The sequence below is a fragment of the Chionomys nivalis genome, chromosome 9, assembly GCF_950005125.1.
Source record: "Chionomys nivalis chromosome 9, mChiNiv1.1, whole genome shotgun sequence".
In the NCBI taxonomy this organism is placed as follows: Eukaryota; Metazoa; Chordata; class Mammalia; order Rodentia; family Cricetidae; genus Chionomys; species Chionomys nivalis.
The window spans coordinates 37,289,219-37,306,256 of NC_080094.1; the positions used below are offsets into that span (position 1 = coordinate 37,289,219).

Consider the following 17,038-nt stretch of genomic DNA (forward strand, 5'->3'; position numbering starts at 1 on the left):
CTAACCACTGAGCATTCTATGTTGGACACTGTGGGTCAGGTATGAGTGCAAGAAGCCCTAGATAAGTAGCAATCCAAGGCTTCTTGGCAACTAGAGTCCCTAATATTTCTCTTCCCACGCCAACCTTTTATCCACTCCCTCTTAAGGCACCGATTGGGTGGTCTGTTAGACTGAAGTACAATGTCTTTCCAATTCTGACTCTCGAAGCCAGAACTCAGTGTGTCTCTGTCATCCTGCACCTGGATGAAGACCAGGGACCATCTACGGTCTTCAGGAAACAATGCTGTAAATAAAAATGGACAGAAACACAAACACCTATTTGTCTTCACAATGCCTTGCTTTGCTAGGGTCTGGCTTCTTGAATAAGACTGAACGGTGAGGTCAACAGGGCCGCACTTGAAAATGAAGCGGTGACTAGAAAAAACTAATACCTCTAAAGTGTGCATCAACTCCAGGGAAAACAGGGATCTGACTGTGGAAAACTTCACCTGGAGGGCAAGGACCGAGAAGAGTCTCTTCTTAGCCATGTAGAGGAAAACATGCCACACTGGGATTTGGGGAACTGATGCCATGAGTGTGGGGGAAACGTCACCTTTCCCCTCTCAGTTCTTCATGATTACTGAAAATTTTAGTGCTAATAATGTCTGTGTAAGTAATTCTGTGTGGCTATTAGTTCTGGGACCAGAAGGACTATCAAATCCATTGATAGGCTTATGACCTAGGTCAAATGCTGTGTCTCGGTGACTATCCCCATGGCCCAACAGTCAGCCTGTTCTTAATTCACAACCCTGGTCTCTTCTCTCTGAGGTATTCCTCAGTAAGGGGTAAGGTGCTTAATTCCCCACATGCATCTGAATGGCCATGTGACCAGCTCTGACCAGTGGAATGCTGGCTGATGAAGGACAGGTTGTGAGCCACGTTTTGAAATATCAGGCATACTCTTGTTATTGTGTCTCATTTTCTTGTGCCACGAGAATGAGCCCAGTGGACTGCAAGAGGATGAGAAAGAAAGCAGAACTACCTCAGCACGCGCAGGCCCCTCTCAGCTTGCCAGGAGCTTTGGAATTCTGACTACTCCTCTCCGTACCCCATAAATCAAAAACCCTTTCCACCAACTAATGCAAATCTCTGTAGAATGAATTCCTTAGAGGAATCTTCTACCAAAGAGCAGAGAATCTAACCTCAAGGCACAAAAGGGGGAGAGGGATTTACTTTCAGATCTTAGTGCCCCTGGGAAAGAGGTCCTGGCACTGGCTGAGGGCCAGAGGGGATGTAGAAGGATAGAGGCACTCCCAGGCAAGGCAGAGGTGATTGCCAACAACTGTGGGGCCAGGCTGGAAGCACCAGTACCACTAGGACACCAGGGTTTACCTAAAATGTAACCCAGCATTCAAACATTCCCCATACAATTCACATCACTCAGAGTACAGGTCACACTTGCTGCCAACAACCGCTTTGATGCTAAAACTAGTTTTAATCATAAAATATTTGCAGGAGGTACATCCTAAATCACCTAAGACCACCATACAATAAGAAGTTATTTTTAACATTGAAATTAATCGATTTTTTTAAAAAAAAAAACCCTCAAAATGATGGACTTCTGTTGGAAAAATGTCTGAAGAATCCTTTATTGTATCCTCCTCCAGTTTTTACAGCCATCTGAAAAATCCTGCAGTGAAGGCATCTGATGTGCCAGAAACATCCACACCATAATAAATCATTTCTGTATCTCATTAACATGATGAAATTAAAGCTCTTATTAGAAATCTAATTAAAGTATGACAATTGCTCAACAATAAAGGCCTTTGTAGCCTTACAAACTAGATGGCTATTGAGTGTGAGGACGTAAAAGAACAGCACCAAGGCCTTCTCCCCGTCTCCATGGACAGCTTGCTACAGGAATGTGTAAGTTGAAAGTACATATGCTCAGGTGAGGAAGGTTTATAGTTTACTTGGTGACTCCATCTCTGTTCCGCTTAGCATTTATAGGTGCATTTTCTGTTCACCAAGCATTGTCACAAGTGTTTCGGAATATTAATTGTTGTCACCTAACTCTTCTAGAAAGGCATTTTCACCGCTTTCCTGCAGAGACGGGAGGCTCAGAGGTAGAGCAACTTGCTTCAGGTCCCACACAGACTGAACCAAGGTTTAAAAGTAGCTGGCAGGCCAGTCCAGGCTGAGCCATTAGCCAGTACACCGTGTCTACATTTTATTTTAGCTTATTCTTTAAGGAAAGCAAGGGGAGACTCTTGAAGGGTTTCTATAACACAACTACTTAGGTCAGACAAAACTCCCTAAGAATCAAGAGAAAGGCGAGAGGTTTCGCCATCTTTGCTAAGACCCTTTAAGATGGAGTATTTCAAAACTCAACCATACCCTGGGGATCTCCCCTCTCCAACTCTATAATCTGCATCCTTTTAAGCAGTTCTGAGCTGCATTAGTCTCCCAACCCAACGTTCTCTCGGCCTCCAGCCTGATCCAACCTATCCTGCACAGAGCTCAGTGCTTAAAGCACAAATTTGTCTTGCCTGTTATGAAATCCCTTACGTGTCACTGCCTTGTGCTTAAAAAACAGATAAATGAGCATGATACATGGAATACTTGCTTCCTGTTCCTGCTAAGTCAGTATCCTATTCTAAACCCTGCACACAGGATGTGTCTTCATTCTACACGGACCTACACTGGGGCCATACTGGGATGTCTCCATCTATTTGTTCTGGGATTTTCTTCTGGGCTCCACACTATGATCTGCCCATCTATGCCAGCAATCATCCATCTCCCCTCTTAAAGCTGATGTGCACGTTGCTAATGATCTTCCAGAAGCTCTAGCCTTCCTCTCCTACGTTTCAGCTCTGCCGATTTGTATCCACTCTTTCTGGGTCAGTAATACTGTGTGATCTGCAGACAGCAGTACTGACTCATGAGGAAGTCTGTTGGATATAGTTACTAGGCTCCATTTAAGACCTACACCAGAACTTCTGGGCAACAGGGCTCAGTCACTTATGATTGATTCTTCTGTATTTAACATTAAAGCATCCTGGACCTTGGCCACAATCTCCCAAAACTACAGCATGCATCTTCCTGGCCTGCCTCCCTGCACCTCTGACTGCTCGTGATGAAGCAAAGCACCAATAAAAGATGAATGAATGAACGAGCAGTGGGTTAATCCTCTGAATGACTCATTAAACCTTCTGCATCATTCTGGAGTCAGACATTGACCTCCATCCACTACTATCTATAAATATTCTTAGAAATGCAATTTTTCTTTAAGAGTAAAGATCGATGGCAACTTTCAATTTTGAATTTGTTAAGGGTTCATGTAGTTTCAACACTCATGTAGTAAGAGATGCTGAAGTAATTTAAAATTTGGTTTGGAAGGCAGTAAAATGAGAATTCTCTAAGATGTACAGAATGTCTCCAAACACTTTCATGCATTCTACAGGGTAACAGAAGGTAGTACTCTCTACTTCAAGCTTTGAAATATTATTCATGGGCTTTTAAATAGTCATTACCATTCTTCTGATAGGAAAGAAAATGCAAATTGTACAGCCCCGGAGAAGAGGGCCACATACAAAAACACCTCAGATTATTCCATTTCACACAAAACATCTTCATGTTAAAATTAACAAGGTCACTCATATGACTTGTTCTTATTAGCTTTTGTCTGGCATAATCTCTCTTCTATAATAACAAATGAAATAATGGGCATAGAAGAAGCAGTCTATTTAATACAAAACAGCTCCCAATGTAATAAAAACCAAATATGTCCTTCTTTAAGTAACTTTTTATACTGCTATGGCCTTAGTGAAGAAAGACTGCCTCACAGAAACCTTTAACATACAACCACTCTGCCTGTCACCAGCAGCTTACAGGGGCATATAGTGAGTAACTAACCTGCAGACGAACCAAAACGCAGATGTGGCAGCGCTATTCAACTTACCTTGAGGTTAGGGGCTTTTAAGACATTAAGAGTAGAAAATAGTATCTGCTAGCAAAAATGCTTTCCTCTGAACATTTCAGCAGACAGGAAACTAAACCATAATTGTAAGGACAGAACTGCATAATGGCAACCACCTCCACTGCCCTAGGAAAGTATAGAGAAGACAACAGAGGGAGAAAGGTTGATGGGAAGAAAATGTGACTAAACATTCCTCAGAGGCCGGACGATGGCAGCCAGAGTCACATGCTCAGCACGGTGGCATGCTCAGTGGCAGCTATCCATTTCTACAAACATTTTCATCTTGCCCGATGCCGGCAAATTCTCAACTGGGAAACTTCCCACCCACCAATGTTAATGGAACTAAATGCATAAATTCTATTTTGAAAGAAAATTCTCCAGAAGTGGTTTTGTTAGAATATATATTTAAAAAGCAGAGGGTAAAGTTTAGAACAAGAAAAGGAACTGGTCAGTAAGTGGAAGGCACTCACTGTGGTAAGAACGTATCGCCTGGGAATTCTACGGAAGCTTCTTCAAGACTCAACAGACACTTTCAGCACACGTACTTCTTGGGGCTCCCTACATTTTATACCAGTTGGTTTCCACTTCCCAGTTTTCTCTGCAGTTTTGGTCCACAGTCTTCACAGGCAAGCCTGTCAACCAGGAAGGTATAACTTCTGTGAGATGTTAATCTTTGGTTCTAACAAAGGAGTTGGATCATTCCCAACTGTCTTGGGATAATGAAAACAAACATGTGGATTAACTAGAAATAGCAGCAAAGAAGAGATAAAAGCTGAGACCTTGGTGGATTAAAGATCTTTACAATTCAGGTTCTATCTGTCCTTAAGCTGATGAGGATACAGGTGGGGGATTCCAGTTCTCATGCTTAGGAATAATTCCAGAAACCCTTTGAGCCAGTAAACAGTAGCGTCTGAAGCTAGATAGGTGAAGTGGTTCAACAAACATACAGGATTCACAATAAAGTCTAGCAGAAAAGTACTGGAGAGGTGCATAGGAAAAATACGTATGGATGCACAACCAACTATATATTAGTGATTATAAATACATATTTATATTTATATTGTAAGTACATAGGTGTGTTATGTGCAATATGGATGTGCAATATGGTCTTTTGGATAACACCTGATTGTTATCCAAAAGACCAACAAGCAAGAACACTGGGGAACAGAATGGGAAATGAACTGATTATATAACAACTCCACTAAAATTCTTATTTGGCAGTTTATTTCTGGATCCAATTAAGATCTTGGGAAACAGCAATACAGGTCCCACCAGAACCCAGATGCTGTTCAGCACAACACCCGCTTAGCACAGGGAGATAGACATTTAAGCAACTATGGCAACTATAGCCTGGAATGCCAGCCAACCACAAATTCCATAACAGGAATATAAATGCATCCATTCACTCTCTCATTAAGTGAACAGTCAGGCTTCGAACAATGCAACTGATTAACATACTCATTGTTCTCTTATGCTTTTACTTCAAATTTCATGTTCTTTAGGAATGAAAGATACCGAAAACTTCACATATAAGTGCTCCTGTGAAATGATCACTGTAAAATGCAGTGGTACCCAAAGTGACAAATTTTTTACTACTTCAAGGGAGAAACAAAAATGCTACAAAAGCAAATCTATGAACCAGTTTTACTTTATTTGCATTTAACATGATTATACACATTCATGTGTCTAACAAGATCTGCACTGTTACATTAAAAATACAGTACAATAACATTCAACATGAGGTACTTCATATTTATATATTTTCCTTCATAAATAATGCTGTAAGCTGCTAAAGTCAAGCACACTGATGCACAGTAGCCTACAGTGTACTCAATTAGCTGAGCTTATTTAAACACCTTAAAAAAAAAGACAGTTCAGTGCAATAATTACGTAGAAATGAGACCGTTTACTTAAATACTATCTTACGATATGATTAAAGAATGCTGCGTTAGAACTGCTAGCCTAGTTACCCTTATCCCCAGTATGAACAATGATGAAGACTTCCAGGTATGCGGGGAAAAGCATCTACAGCGTTTACTGCTTAATAAAGTTGTGTTTTACACTACAACTGCCAGCCCTGTCAGAACAATGGTTCCTATTTTTACAAACTACAGAGTTCAAAATTACCAAAGAAAACCAAAGCAAGCGCATTATCTTTTATTTTGCTGAAAATGCAGGTAAGAGAACAGGCTCTGAACATAAAATTTCTTAGTTTAGGTCCAGCTTTCCAATCTTACCCACAGTTCTTAGCAGAGGTCAGAAAGTGGGCATGTCCTTTTTTGAAACATAATAATAACTAATATAAAGTCATGTTCTCCCATCCTCAGTGAACTGCACTTGCCACACCATATGGAGGGCAGCTAAGTCACAGTAAGAGTTGGGGTGGATGCTGCCCCTTTAAGGCTATCACACCTAGCCCGACTATCTGACAGGACTCATTAGATTAGTGCTAAACAAAATTCCTTCTCCTCTGGCTTAACAGTAAGTGCCTTCTGGTCAGGCTTACCAATTTGTATGGTAGCTATGAGTTACTGAAACATTTAACCATAATTTTTAAAACAAAAGCCTTTGTAGAAGTAATTTTAATTGACAATGTACCTTTATTTTATTGATGCTTTGCCAAAACTACAACCTGTCATCTCCTTTACTAGGAAACAATTGAGAGATCATTTCGTAAAGTAATCCTTGTCACCAATAACAGCTTTTGGTCACCTATGTCAACAGATGTAAGTAATGGCAAAATGATTAAAACATTTCTCATAATTCATTGCTCTCCTCCACCAGGGAAGCTGGCCAAAGGCCGCAAGCCCATATCTATAGGGAAGAAGTGGCCCAGAAGCCCAGTGAATGGAATCAGTCACTCATTGGGCCTTGCTGGCACCAGCAGGGGGTGGGAGGCATTTCTGACACACCCACCACTAGCTAGGCAGGGAGGAGGCAGTTCCTGAGTTGGCAAGCACTCTTTCATGCGCATATTGCATGCGCAGACAGACACACACACCCCAGGACTAGCCCCTGCTCCAGGGAAGCCAACTTGGGCTTGCAGAGCAGGAGAAGGAGGCGGCCAGGGACCACACTCTGGGTGGCGGGGAGCCATCTCAGGATCACGCTGAGCAGAAAAGCTGCCCAGAGACACATGGATATTTCAGTTTCTCGTGACCACACTGGGCACTACCAGGGTCACAAACAGGCACTAAGCCAACACAAGCCATCATGGAAGGAGAAGTTGTCTGTGAGCTCTTCCCTCTTTGCTTACGCTATCATGGACAAATAAGAGCGGCATGGGATGCTGATGAGGTGAGTACTCGGTATAACCCAGTGTCACTCCGAACCATTTTCAAAAACCCTGCAGGCATACATTGGCACTTTAAGATGGCCAGAGGCCAGGTTCTAGCAGTCCAGAAACTTGCTCATAATCAACAAATAAGATCGTCTATGGTCAAAGATCAGAGAAAGAATGTTCCAATTAAAAAAAAAAAGCATAAAAAGCACTTTATCACACTGACAAGTAGTGCTACCATTACTCCACTATTTGGTCCTCTTCTAACAAGGGAGGGAGCGGGAAGTAACACAAGTCCTATGCAGTAAGACTTAACAAGCAGAGATATAGAGAGAAAGAGAAAGAGAGAGAGAGAGAGAGTGAGAGAGAGCGAGCGCGCGAGTTGGGGGCTGTCAAAAACTACCAGGCAAGAGTGGCTTTTTGAAATTGTGTGTGAGTACATTAAAAAATGGAACTATTCATTGTATAGGACAATTTCAGGCTTCCCTTTTACCCGTTGTAGTATAAATTAGCAGGTTTGCAACTTTTTTTTTTCTGTTGACAACATAATTTTCTAACTCCATCAATTCTCAATGAAGTAGCTGCACTCTAGTATTTTGTCTTCTAAACTGAAAGAACAGAAGTCTGCTTTGCAGTAGAAGTCAAGGCCTAAACAAAAGCCAATTCCTTACACCAAGAGTGGGAACTGCTTAGTATGAAACACAAATGAACTTAACACGTAAAGAATATAAAAGCGAGGCCCAGAAGCAACAAATGTAAAAGAACAGAGTCAATCATGACTACTGGCCTGTTTACTTTCTAAGTTTACTTGTTATAAAGCAAATATTCTTTCAAAATTGTACACTGAGGTTTACCTGTCTTTTGTTTTTGTTTTTATTTATTTTGAGAGGAAGAGAAGGGTTTCGTTGAAAAATAACTTGATGATATTACTTTAGAATACATACTTCCACTCATCAAAGGAAATTCAAGTCAATCCAAACTCTTCTTCAGAGGTACAAAAGTGGAGGTTGGTGGGCACTTGGAGAAGCACATGATTTCCCTAGGCATACAGACGCAACTCTAAGACCACAAAGCCTGAGTAAGAACTTGGCTCTTCTAAGCATATAGTTAAAAGCGGAATGTTGCATTTTAGCCTGTACATAATTAAAAGGTTCAAAGACATTAGAAACTGCCTACTGCTTCATTCATTACAAATCACCTGTGCTGACCACACATCTGGAGACGAGCTAAGCGTCAGGCAAGGAGGCCCATGTGGGTGCCTCATGATGCGCAAGGAAAGGAAGGCTCAGGCATAGAATATGAGTTCGGGGATCTGCCCTCCCTGTACCCCAGTGCCATTGGTGCTGTCAGAGGAGCACTGAAACTGGACAGTCACCTTGCCACACTGAACTTCCGTCATGCCTTCCTGTCCAAAGTAGCTGAGTTCATTGCCATCCAGCACCACGCTGGCTGTGTAGAAGGTGTCTGGCTCAATCTGCACAGGATATTCAAACCACACAGGGAAGGTATTGCTGGATCCGTCTGAGAAGTACTTGCTCAAGTTCTGGCCCAGGACAACGCCCTGCCGTTTGAGTTCAATCTTGGCGCTGTACTCTGCAGAGCCACAGCTGGAGCCATACAGCCCAAAGCCTGCGATGAACACTCTCTTATCAACTGCAAACTGGATGCTGTCACAGCGACCCCGATAGCGCCACTGGTTGCTCCGGTAGGCACATGACTGGAATCGGTGACAACGCTGGGGGACCAGGCCCTTGCGGGCTTTACTCACAAACTGCAGCTCCGGTTTTTTGGATGCAGTGTACCAGAGGAAGATGTCATTGGTCTCGTTGAGAGTTAATACCCCGGACTGCGCAGCACCATTTGCAAAGTCATCCAAGGCCATGGTGGGGATGCGGATCAAGTACAGTGCCTTCCCTAGGACCTTGCGTTTATTTTCAATGCTCAAGGCCAGATCTTGCCGCTGGCATTCTACTTCAGCCCAGTTTAGGGCTGCCTCAAAAACCACTATTTCTTTGGCATTCAGCGTTTCCCTGCGGAGGATACTTTCGAGTGTCTGGAAGTCGATGTCACAGAACCCCTCAGACTTGAGTGCTAACTCGGCTTGAGCATCAATCACCTCCCAGCAACGCTGTGTCAGGTCTGGCTCCTCAAACAGGCAGCTCTGAGACAGGAGCACACAGGCGTTCTTGGCACTCAGGCTGGTCTCCAGGAAATTAACACAGGCTCTGGCAAGGTGAGGAACTATGTACTTTTTGGCAGCATACAGTGTGGCCAGCACTGTGTCCGCAGCCAAGTCAATTTCATCACAATAGATGTATCTGAAAGAAAGCATCCAACGTGTAAGCGGATTTCCACAAAATGAGCAAGTGTGGCAAGGAAGGAAGCCACTGCCTTCAAGCCTGTTCAAGGATACGATTTCATGTGACAGCTACTACAGACATGTTAGAAAAACATCCGAAACACATTCATAAGCTACTAAACTTATATAATCAAAGGGATTAAGTCTGTGTTATCATTCATCCTCTATCTTATACATTTTCTGTATATTTTCAACTAAACAGGAGTTACTGCAATTACCTAAAGGATGCCTATATATCAGATAAGATTATGAAAACACAGCAAAATTCTATTATACTCTATTAAGTTAAAGCATTGCCATTCCCAATCCCACAGTTTAGCACAATATTTATTATATATTGTTGTATATGCATGTGTGTATGTTTGTACACCTCGAAACTCCTGAAGACCAGAGGAGGGCACTGGATCCCCTGGAATTGGAGTTGTAGGCAGTTGTGCGCTATCTGATAGGGTTCTAGAACCTAAACTCTGGTCCTCTGCAATAGCAGTACCCTTAACCTCAGAGCTTTCAAGGTTAAAGTATAATATATCTAGATTCCAACTGTTTTTTGCACATTCAAATAAAAACTTAGTCTTTTGACACTAAGGTCAAAAATTACACTGGAAAGATTTTGGACTTTTCTAAAATATAAAATAAAATCTGATATATAATATTTCTGAAGTCGTTCTAAGTTCAATGAATCATCAAATTCAAACTTCAATACTACCTTTTCAGTTAACTCCACAAAATCTTTTGAGTTCTAACTTTGATCTCATGTGTCCCCCACATATCCTCCTACACTGCTTTCACATGCATCTATTACAAGACACAGCAAAGAGCTTCAATGTGCATTAATTCTGTGATTTGGTGAGCAGTACCCATCTCAAGAGATGAAACACTTCTTGTGGTTTGGGGGATGGTGGCAGTTTCTCACAACAGTGTGTAAAGGTGGAGACCACCCGCTATCTTGTATTACAGGACAAAAAAAAGTAGTCAATAAGAACTCTACCAGTGAACAACACTGAGAAAATTTATCCTTCTAAGTTTTCCACTAAAGCTTAGAATACTTTATCTGATGGGTTTTTGTGATACTTACTTTATTTCATGTTTGTAAAACATACCTAAGTTAGGAAATCAAGAAAAGCTTTTCCAAGAAAAAAATATAAACATACACATAGAAGCCAAAGTTTGCACAGTCACACACAGAAGGGCCTTTAGCTTCCAGGAAACGCTCTTCTCTAAACGGCTAAGCCGGTTACACTGGCAAGACCACTCAACAGCACAGCTGTAGTGCAGCTGCTTTGCCCAGAGGCTAGACTAGGGGAGATCCAGAACACGGGCTGGATTTGCAGTCTCACCCTGGAATTCACAGGAGCTGACAAGCTTTTCCTAAACACACAGCTACTCACGCAGGATGAGGAGGAAACCTCAGATACTGTCTCAACTACAGCACACCAGCAAGACAAAGGGAGCCCACTGCAGTGCTACTCTGACCCTCCACCTGATCCCATGGGTAATTTTTAAAAACTGTACTAGTATGACCTGGGGAAGATGCAACCTTCTGCCATTCTTGCTCATGTTTCCTGGTTGTGCACATGGATACAACACTCTACTTGACTTCAGTGAGGCCAAAAGGTTAACCGGGGTGGCATCCCACTCAACAACAGACTGGCACTGTCACAGAGATCTGAAGTCACAGGCAGGTGAAGAGGTTTCTGGATGACTGTGTCTAATGGACTCTGAAGGCTAAGAAGTGATGGAGCAGTTACTGTTACTGTACCTCACATACTCACTCGCCTTTAATCCCCCTGCTTCCCACTGCGAAAGTTCTAGTCCAATCAGATTTCAAAGCTATAAACAGGACCAAGGAATTAAGTACCTACAGACACTAGAACTGACTGTAACTTATTTTTCAGCAGGCAGTAAATAATAAACACTAGTTGTTTTAACAGTTTGTGAGACTACTGTCAAACTGGTTGGTCCACTAGGCAATTTCTCTTCAAAAACTTTTTTTTAAAAATTTATTCCAGTGAACTTAAATCCCCAGACCAGCAGATAACCTTGAACTCATGTTAGTGTGTGGAAAATACAATTAAAAAGAAAAAGCAACAACAACAACAAAAAACCCAAAAAAAACCTTATAACTATAACTTGCAGTAACTGGGCATAATCATATAGTAAACTACCCTGTTGTCTAGCATCAGACATCGGTAAAGATGGTCCTTAGTACCTGATTAAAATGCAAGAGTTTGCAAAGGACCTATAAAATATGAAACATCTTATGTAAATATGTAACTAGTCTACCTAATCCTTTTTAGACTGCTATATTACTAATTGAAGACTGCTTAAATAAATCTATAGGAAACTACCATTCAAAATTCTCTTCATCACCATAAACATGTCCAATTTTGTGTGTGAAATATGTGTGGGCAAAGATCAGTTAACAAGTTCCACTTCTGGCAGCATGAGACAGCTCAGCAGACATGTGTCTCCCCAGTGCTGCTAACCAAACAAGGTACCTAATTTCTACAATTCTGAAGTGAAGGTGTATTTCTCTAAAGCCTTCTTAACACACATTGCTTTCTAGAGAACACACCTATTAAATAACGCCTTTTCCAGAAAGCTGTGTTTCTTCTAAAATGTCGTTAAAGAGCAGCTCACTACATAAGCTGTTTGCCCCTAGGCTCTAGGCTAAGACAAGACTCTAAATGCCTGCAACACTCCATATGACTTCCGCGGAAAATGAAGAGCAGTTTCCTCCAACCCATTTACTAGGCAAGCAGCACCCTCTCTCTTCAGACTCTTTCCTCACAGAGAACTTCCATCTGACTTTGAAGCCAGCAGGGCACAAACAGCACAAGCGAACTCTTCCCAAACAGACAAACAATGCTTACTTCAGCATGGCGAGGAAAGCAGCAGGTTCGACGTCTGGTATTCGGATTTCATCTTTGTCCTCAGCAAGTTCTCCATAAAACATTGCATGGAACACTGAGCTCCCAACAGCTAAGACATACTGTGGAGAAAAGGAAATCTCATTTCACGCACTAAACTGAAAGCGTTTTCAGCAAGTCAATCCCGAAAACAACTAGCAAATCAGGGGTGGGGGATGTAAAGTCCCTAACCTGCTTCTCTGCAGCAGCCAGGGTACGTGCACCCTGGCAGGGAGCAAAAGATTGCCACACAGGAGGTGATCTCTATTAATATCTCAAAGCCTTGACATTAATAAACCCCCGCACTGTGAAGTAAGTAAAACCAAAGCTTATTTATCTGCTATCTATAGGAACAGTAAACAGCAGACTTTCCAAACCTGTTACAACGCTTCCTATCACTGGAGAGTGAAAAGGGCATGCTCTGTGTGATATATATAACCACATAGAAGGAAACAAAGACAAAATTAAGTGTGGCTAAAGCCCGTGGAAAGGGTCTACTTTCTCTGTAATCCGGTGAAATGTGCACTGCCTGCCATGAGCAAGCTGCCCACACCAAGCTCCGGGCTGTGAGGGTCTCTCTACATAAATCTCAAGACTAAACCGGTAATGCAGCTGTTGCTTACTTTGTGTCCTGGCAACCGCTGAGTCCCACCTGGTGGTCCAACCACAAAATGTACATCTGCCATCAAGTCATTATTGAACATCACCGCATTTCTACAAACAGAGGCAATTCATTAATTCACGGCAGTCTGCATTCTTACCACCTCTTTCCCCAACATGCAAAAAACTTAAAGAAGCTACTCAAACTAAGAACAAAAGTTCAGTGACTTCACAGCAAAAAGAGCAAATAAAGGGTCCAGCCGCACAACTGTCTGAGATCACAGCAGACACATAGGAAGTAACTAAAGTTTCAAAAGTTAGCCAAACTTTCACATGGCTTAGGACAAATGAAGGGTTTCTCTTCTGTGTTCCACGGACACACGCCTGCTGCTTAAATGTTACAGCTTGCAAAAAACATTTTTTTTTTATCTAAGAGGAAAACAGCTGCACTGTTTTGGAAAAGATACAAGGTGGCTTTCCATTACCAGCAAAGGTTCTGGGAAAAGAGGAAACGGGGGATTCGTATTAAAATGCACTACAGGTCATGCACAAGCAGAAACTTCAGCACTGGCAAACTTTGAAAGTAAACACCAGCCGGCACTTACCTTTCTCTGATGGTGGGATAAAGACCCTGCCAGTTGGGGGCTGGGATGAGGTTGTTGTTACAGAGATTGTGCTGGTGGTGCTGCTGGACAGTGGTGCTGCTGGAGCTGGCTGGTTTCTTACGGGGGAATATATCAGCAGCCATCTTCTTCTTCTTCTTAGTCTTCAAGGTAATTATTTCATAACAAACTGGGGGCAACTTGCTGCCGCTGCCACTGCTGCCACCGCCGCTGCCACTGCTGCTGCCGCCGCTGCTGTTTGCTTTCTTTGAACCTTTCTTGGACCTGTTCTTTACCGTCTCTGGAAGCATCAAGAAGAAGGTGAGACATTTCATGTTCTTTTCTTTATCATCTACCATGAGTACAGGATGTCTCTCTTTAGAGCTAGATATCCCAAATTTGTTCGAACATCCAAGCAGAGAGGCTAGCCAGAGCTAAGATGATAAAAGAAACAGACAAGCTGGAATTTTGCTGCTTTTCTCAGCCAGGCAAGGTGACCTTTTCACTATGTTGAAGAGGAACTGGCTTTAAGTTTTATCCAGGACCAGATCTGTTAAATACATTCCCATCATGATTCCTGTTTTTCTTATCTGCTCATAAAAACAGCCGTTTTCTGGATCACCTGAAAAGGCTACGCTGAGCAAAGGCGGCAGGCAGAGCTGTGGCGCTTGCTTTCTGAATTAGGTTAGCGAGATGTGCCGAGCCCAGCGAGTCTGTTTGGCCGGTGAAGTTGTGTGGTGAATGGATCGGAGAGAGGAGAGTAGGTATTACAGCCCTGCAGCCGGAGTCAGACAGTCAGCGCTGCGAGCCAATAGCTGAAGCCACCAATCAGGATTGGACCAAGCCAAACAGTGACACCTATTGTAGCATGCACAGCTCTGATATTAAAGGAACAGCAGTTACATTTTCTGTTCTACTGTATATTTAAATAAGATAAACAGCAAATGAAATACATTTGCAAACAGGAAGGGAGGGGTTTATTTCGCTTTAGTACAGGAACATTTTCACTTCAACCCAAACGAGCAAATCCCATTAACAAAGAACGGGAACACATATGTCTAATCTCCCCTTCTGGCAAAAATCTTCCTCTTAGCAGCATTGACTTGCAACTATTTTGAACAGGATTCTCTAGTCTCTAAAGCTGAAGGGAATCAGTGTACTAATACCAAACCAAACACATTTAAGTACAGTTTTGCTGGCGTGGGGAGGTCTTTTTCCAGTCTTTACGAATGTCATTCATTTAGCTTGCTTTCCAATGTTTTCTAGCTATGCAGTGATCTTTGGACACGAGTCCCAGGTCACAAAAGCCTGTTAATTACGATGAGCTTATACCAGCACGCTTAGCTGAGCTGAATGAAGCACAGGACAAATTCTAGATATGAAAATAGCATTCAAATGAGACAAATCTGGTAATCAGTGTTTAGATACTGTAATTTCCTAAAAATATATCAGAGGGGGCCCTGTTCAGATCTCAAAATCCACTCAACTCTCATGGCTAAACTTAATCTTGTTATACAAATTTTAAATAAATTAATCCACGAGCTCTAACACAGCACCAGCAACAGCACTATTTAAAAGGATCAAAGGCAAAAGGACTCTGCTTTAGATGGGAATCAGGCTCCCCCAGCAGTGGCTAGTAACACAGCACCTACTGGAGCTGCCACACAGCTTACTGATTTATAACGAGAGTCTTTTACTTCTATCCACAGGATGACTCTCATGTGCTCAAAGCACAGAGGCTACTCGCTGCCCCTCCATGAAGTATGCTCCAGGGCCATTCACCTGCACAGTGACTTCTTGGCAACACAAGGGCTAAGCAAATGAGAACCAGCTGTCACCATAACTAACATAGTACATACCAAGAATGGGTCTTTCAATCCCTAGCATCCTTATCCTTAAGTCAGTCAGAAGATCATCCTCTGCGCTGTCATTATTATTAAACTCACAGGCAAATCCACTGCAGGTACAGTGTGTTACCTATCCCTGTTCTAGGTGGAGCCCGAGTAATGCTTATTTATCACAGCTATGGGAATATCAACTGCAGGCTAAGACGCCAAGCATCAGTACCTTACAAACCACCTTCAGCTGTACTTTGAGCATAATGTTAGAGAAATAATAACCTGTTGAAAAAGTATCTAGAAAGGCTGGGGAGATGGTGACTAAAGTACTTGCCAGAAAGAGAGACAGAGACAGAGAGAGAAGGAAAACCAAAGCTACACACGACAGCATGGCCCTGTAACACTAGTGTAACACTAGCTCTAACAATGGGTGAGGGAGTTAAGTGAGGCTCACCTGCAAGCTAGCCTAGCCAATAGGTGAGCTACAGTCTAATGAATAGACTTTCTCAAAAAATAAGGCAAAAAGTGATAAGACACATCTACGTCAACCTCTGGCCTACACACAGTTAAAACCATTCACACTACACACAAATATATCACACAAGCACCTACACCCACTACAGATAAACACAGAAAAATTCACACCCACCACACATGATACTACAAAACACACACCACACAAACACCCACACACACCAAACAACCCACACATTATATACATTCACAATACACACACCACAACACACACACACAAATCTCATACCCACCACACATACACCACACCAGACACACAAACATCCCATACCATACAAACTCAGCACAAATTACACATACACACAGAATCGCTCAGACACACCCACACACATATTCACAGACACACTCACACACTCACGGGGCACCAAGGAAAAGGCACTAGGCAAACAAGTAGCTGCTGCATGAGCTGCCTATCAGGAGAGGTTGAACAGAGGGCCTCTCTACTGGAGGCTCATTTACATCTGCCTTGAAAGCCCTTCTGAGGGGCAGGTCCTTCTGAGCATAAACCCCAAACATATTTCTCACAAACCCAGTATCTAGCCTCTCAGGTCGGAACTAATCAATTAAAATGGAAAGGGAAAAGCAGCCACTTCAAGACAGTCATTATTATTTGTCAATGGGAAAAGACAAAACACAAGAAACAGAAGAACAACACGTGAGGCTTTGAGATCATTATTTGTTTTACATACAGCTAGCTCAACATCCATCCCAAAGAAAGCTTCCAAAACGACGATTTTGACCTCAAGAGAAGAGGAAAGTTCAGTCAGTTGTTTGAGAAAAGGAATTATGTAATGCTTTAGAAAAGAACTCTTTTTAAAAGTAAAGATCCCAGGTATTTGGAAAATCAAGCTTTGTACAAAAGCTTGAAAAATGCAAGTTAAGTGAAAGACGAGTAAGTGCAGACGCACCAGGTGGGCGCTTGCTGCAGCCGGCCTCCCTGTCACTCAGGCTGGGGAGG

At 42.4% G+C, this 17,038-nt stretch overlaps 1 protein-coding gene across 2 annotated transcripts in view; it reads right to left on the reverse strand.

Moving 5' to 3' along the window:
* Nucleotides 1-5,587: 5,587 nt before the first annotated feature.
* Btbd3 (BTB domain containing 3) overlaps nt 5,588-17,038 on the reverse strand; it is a 29,792-nt gene continuing 18,341 nt past the window's right edge. Inside the window, exons 2-5 of one of the 2 annotated variants that reach the window (XM_057780680.1) lie at nt 13,712-14,009; nt 13,130-13,220; nt 12,471-12,589; nt 5,588-9,556 (exon numbers count right to left, since the gene is read on the reverse strand). In XM_057780680.1, the coding sequence (XP_057636663.1) occupies nt 8,524-9,556; nt 12,471-12,589; nt 13,130-13,220; nt 13,712-13,854 (1,386 nt within the window). In that variant the 5' untranslated portion in view covers nt 13,855-14,009 and the 3' untranslated portion in view covers nt 5,588-8,523. Of the gene's footprint in view, nt 9,557-12,470; nt 12,590-13,129; nt 13,221-13,711; nt 14,479-17,038 lie in introns of those variants that run through there. The other variant, XM_057780679.1, reaches the window with a different exon arrangement.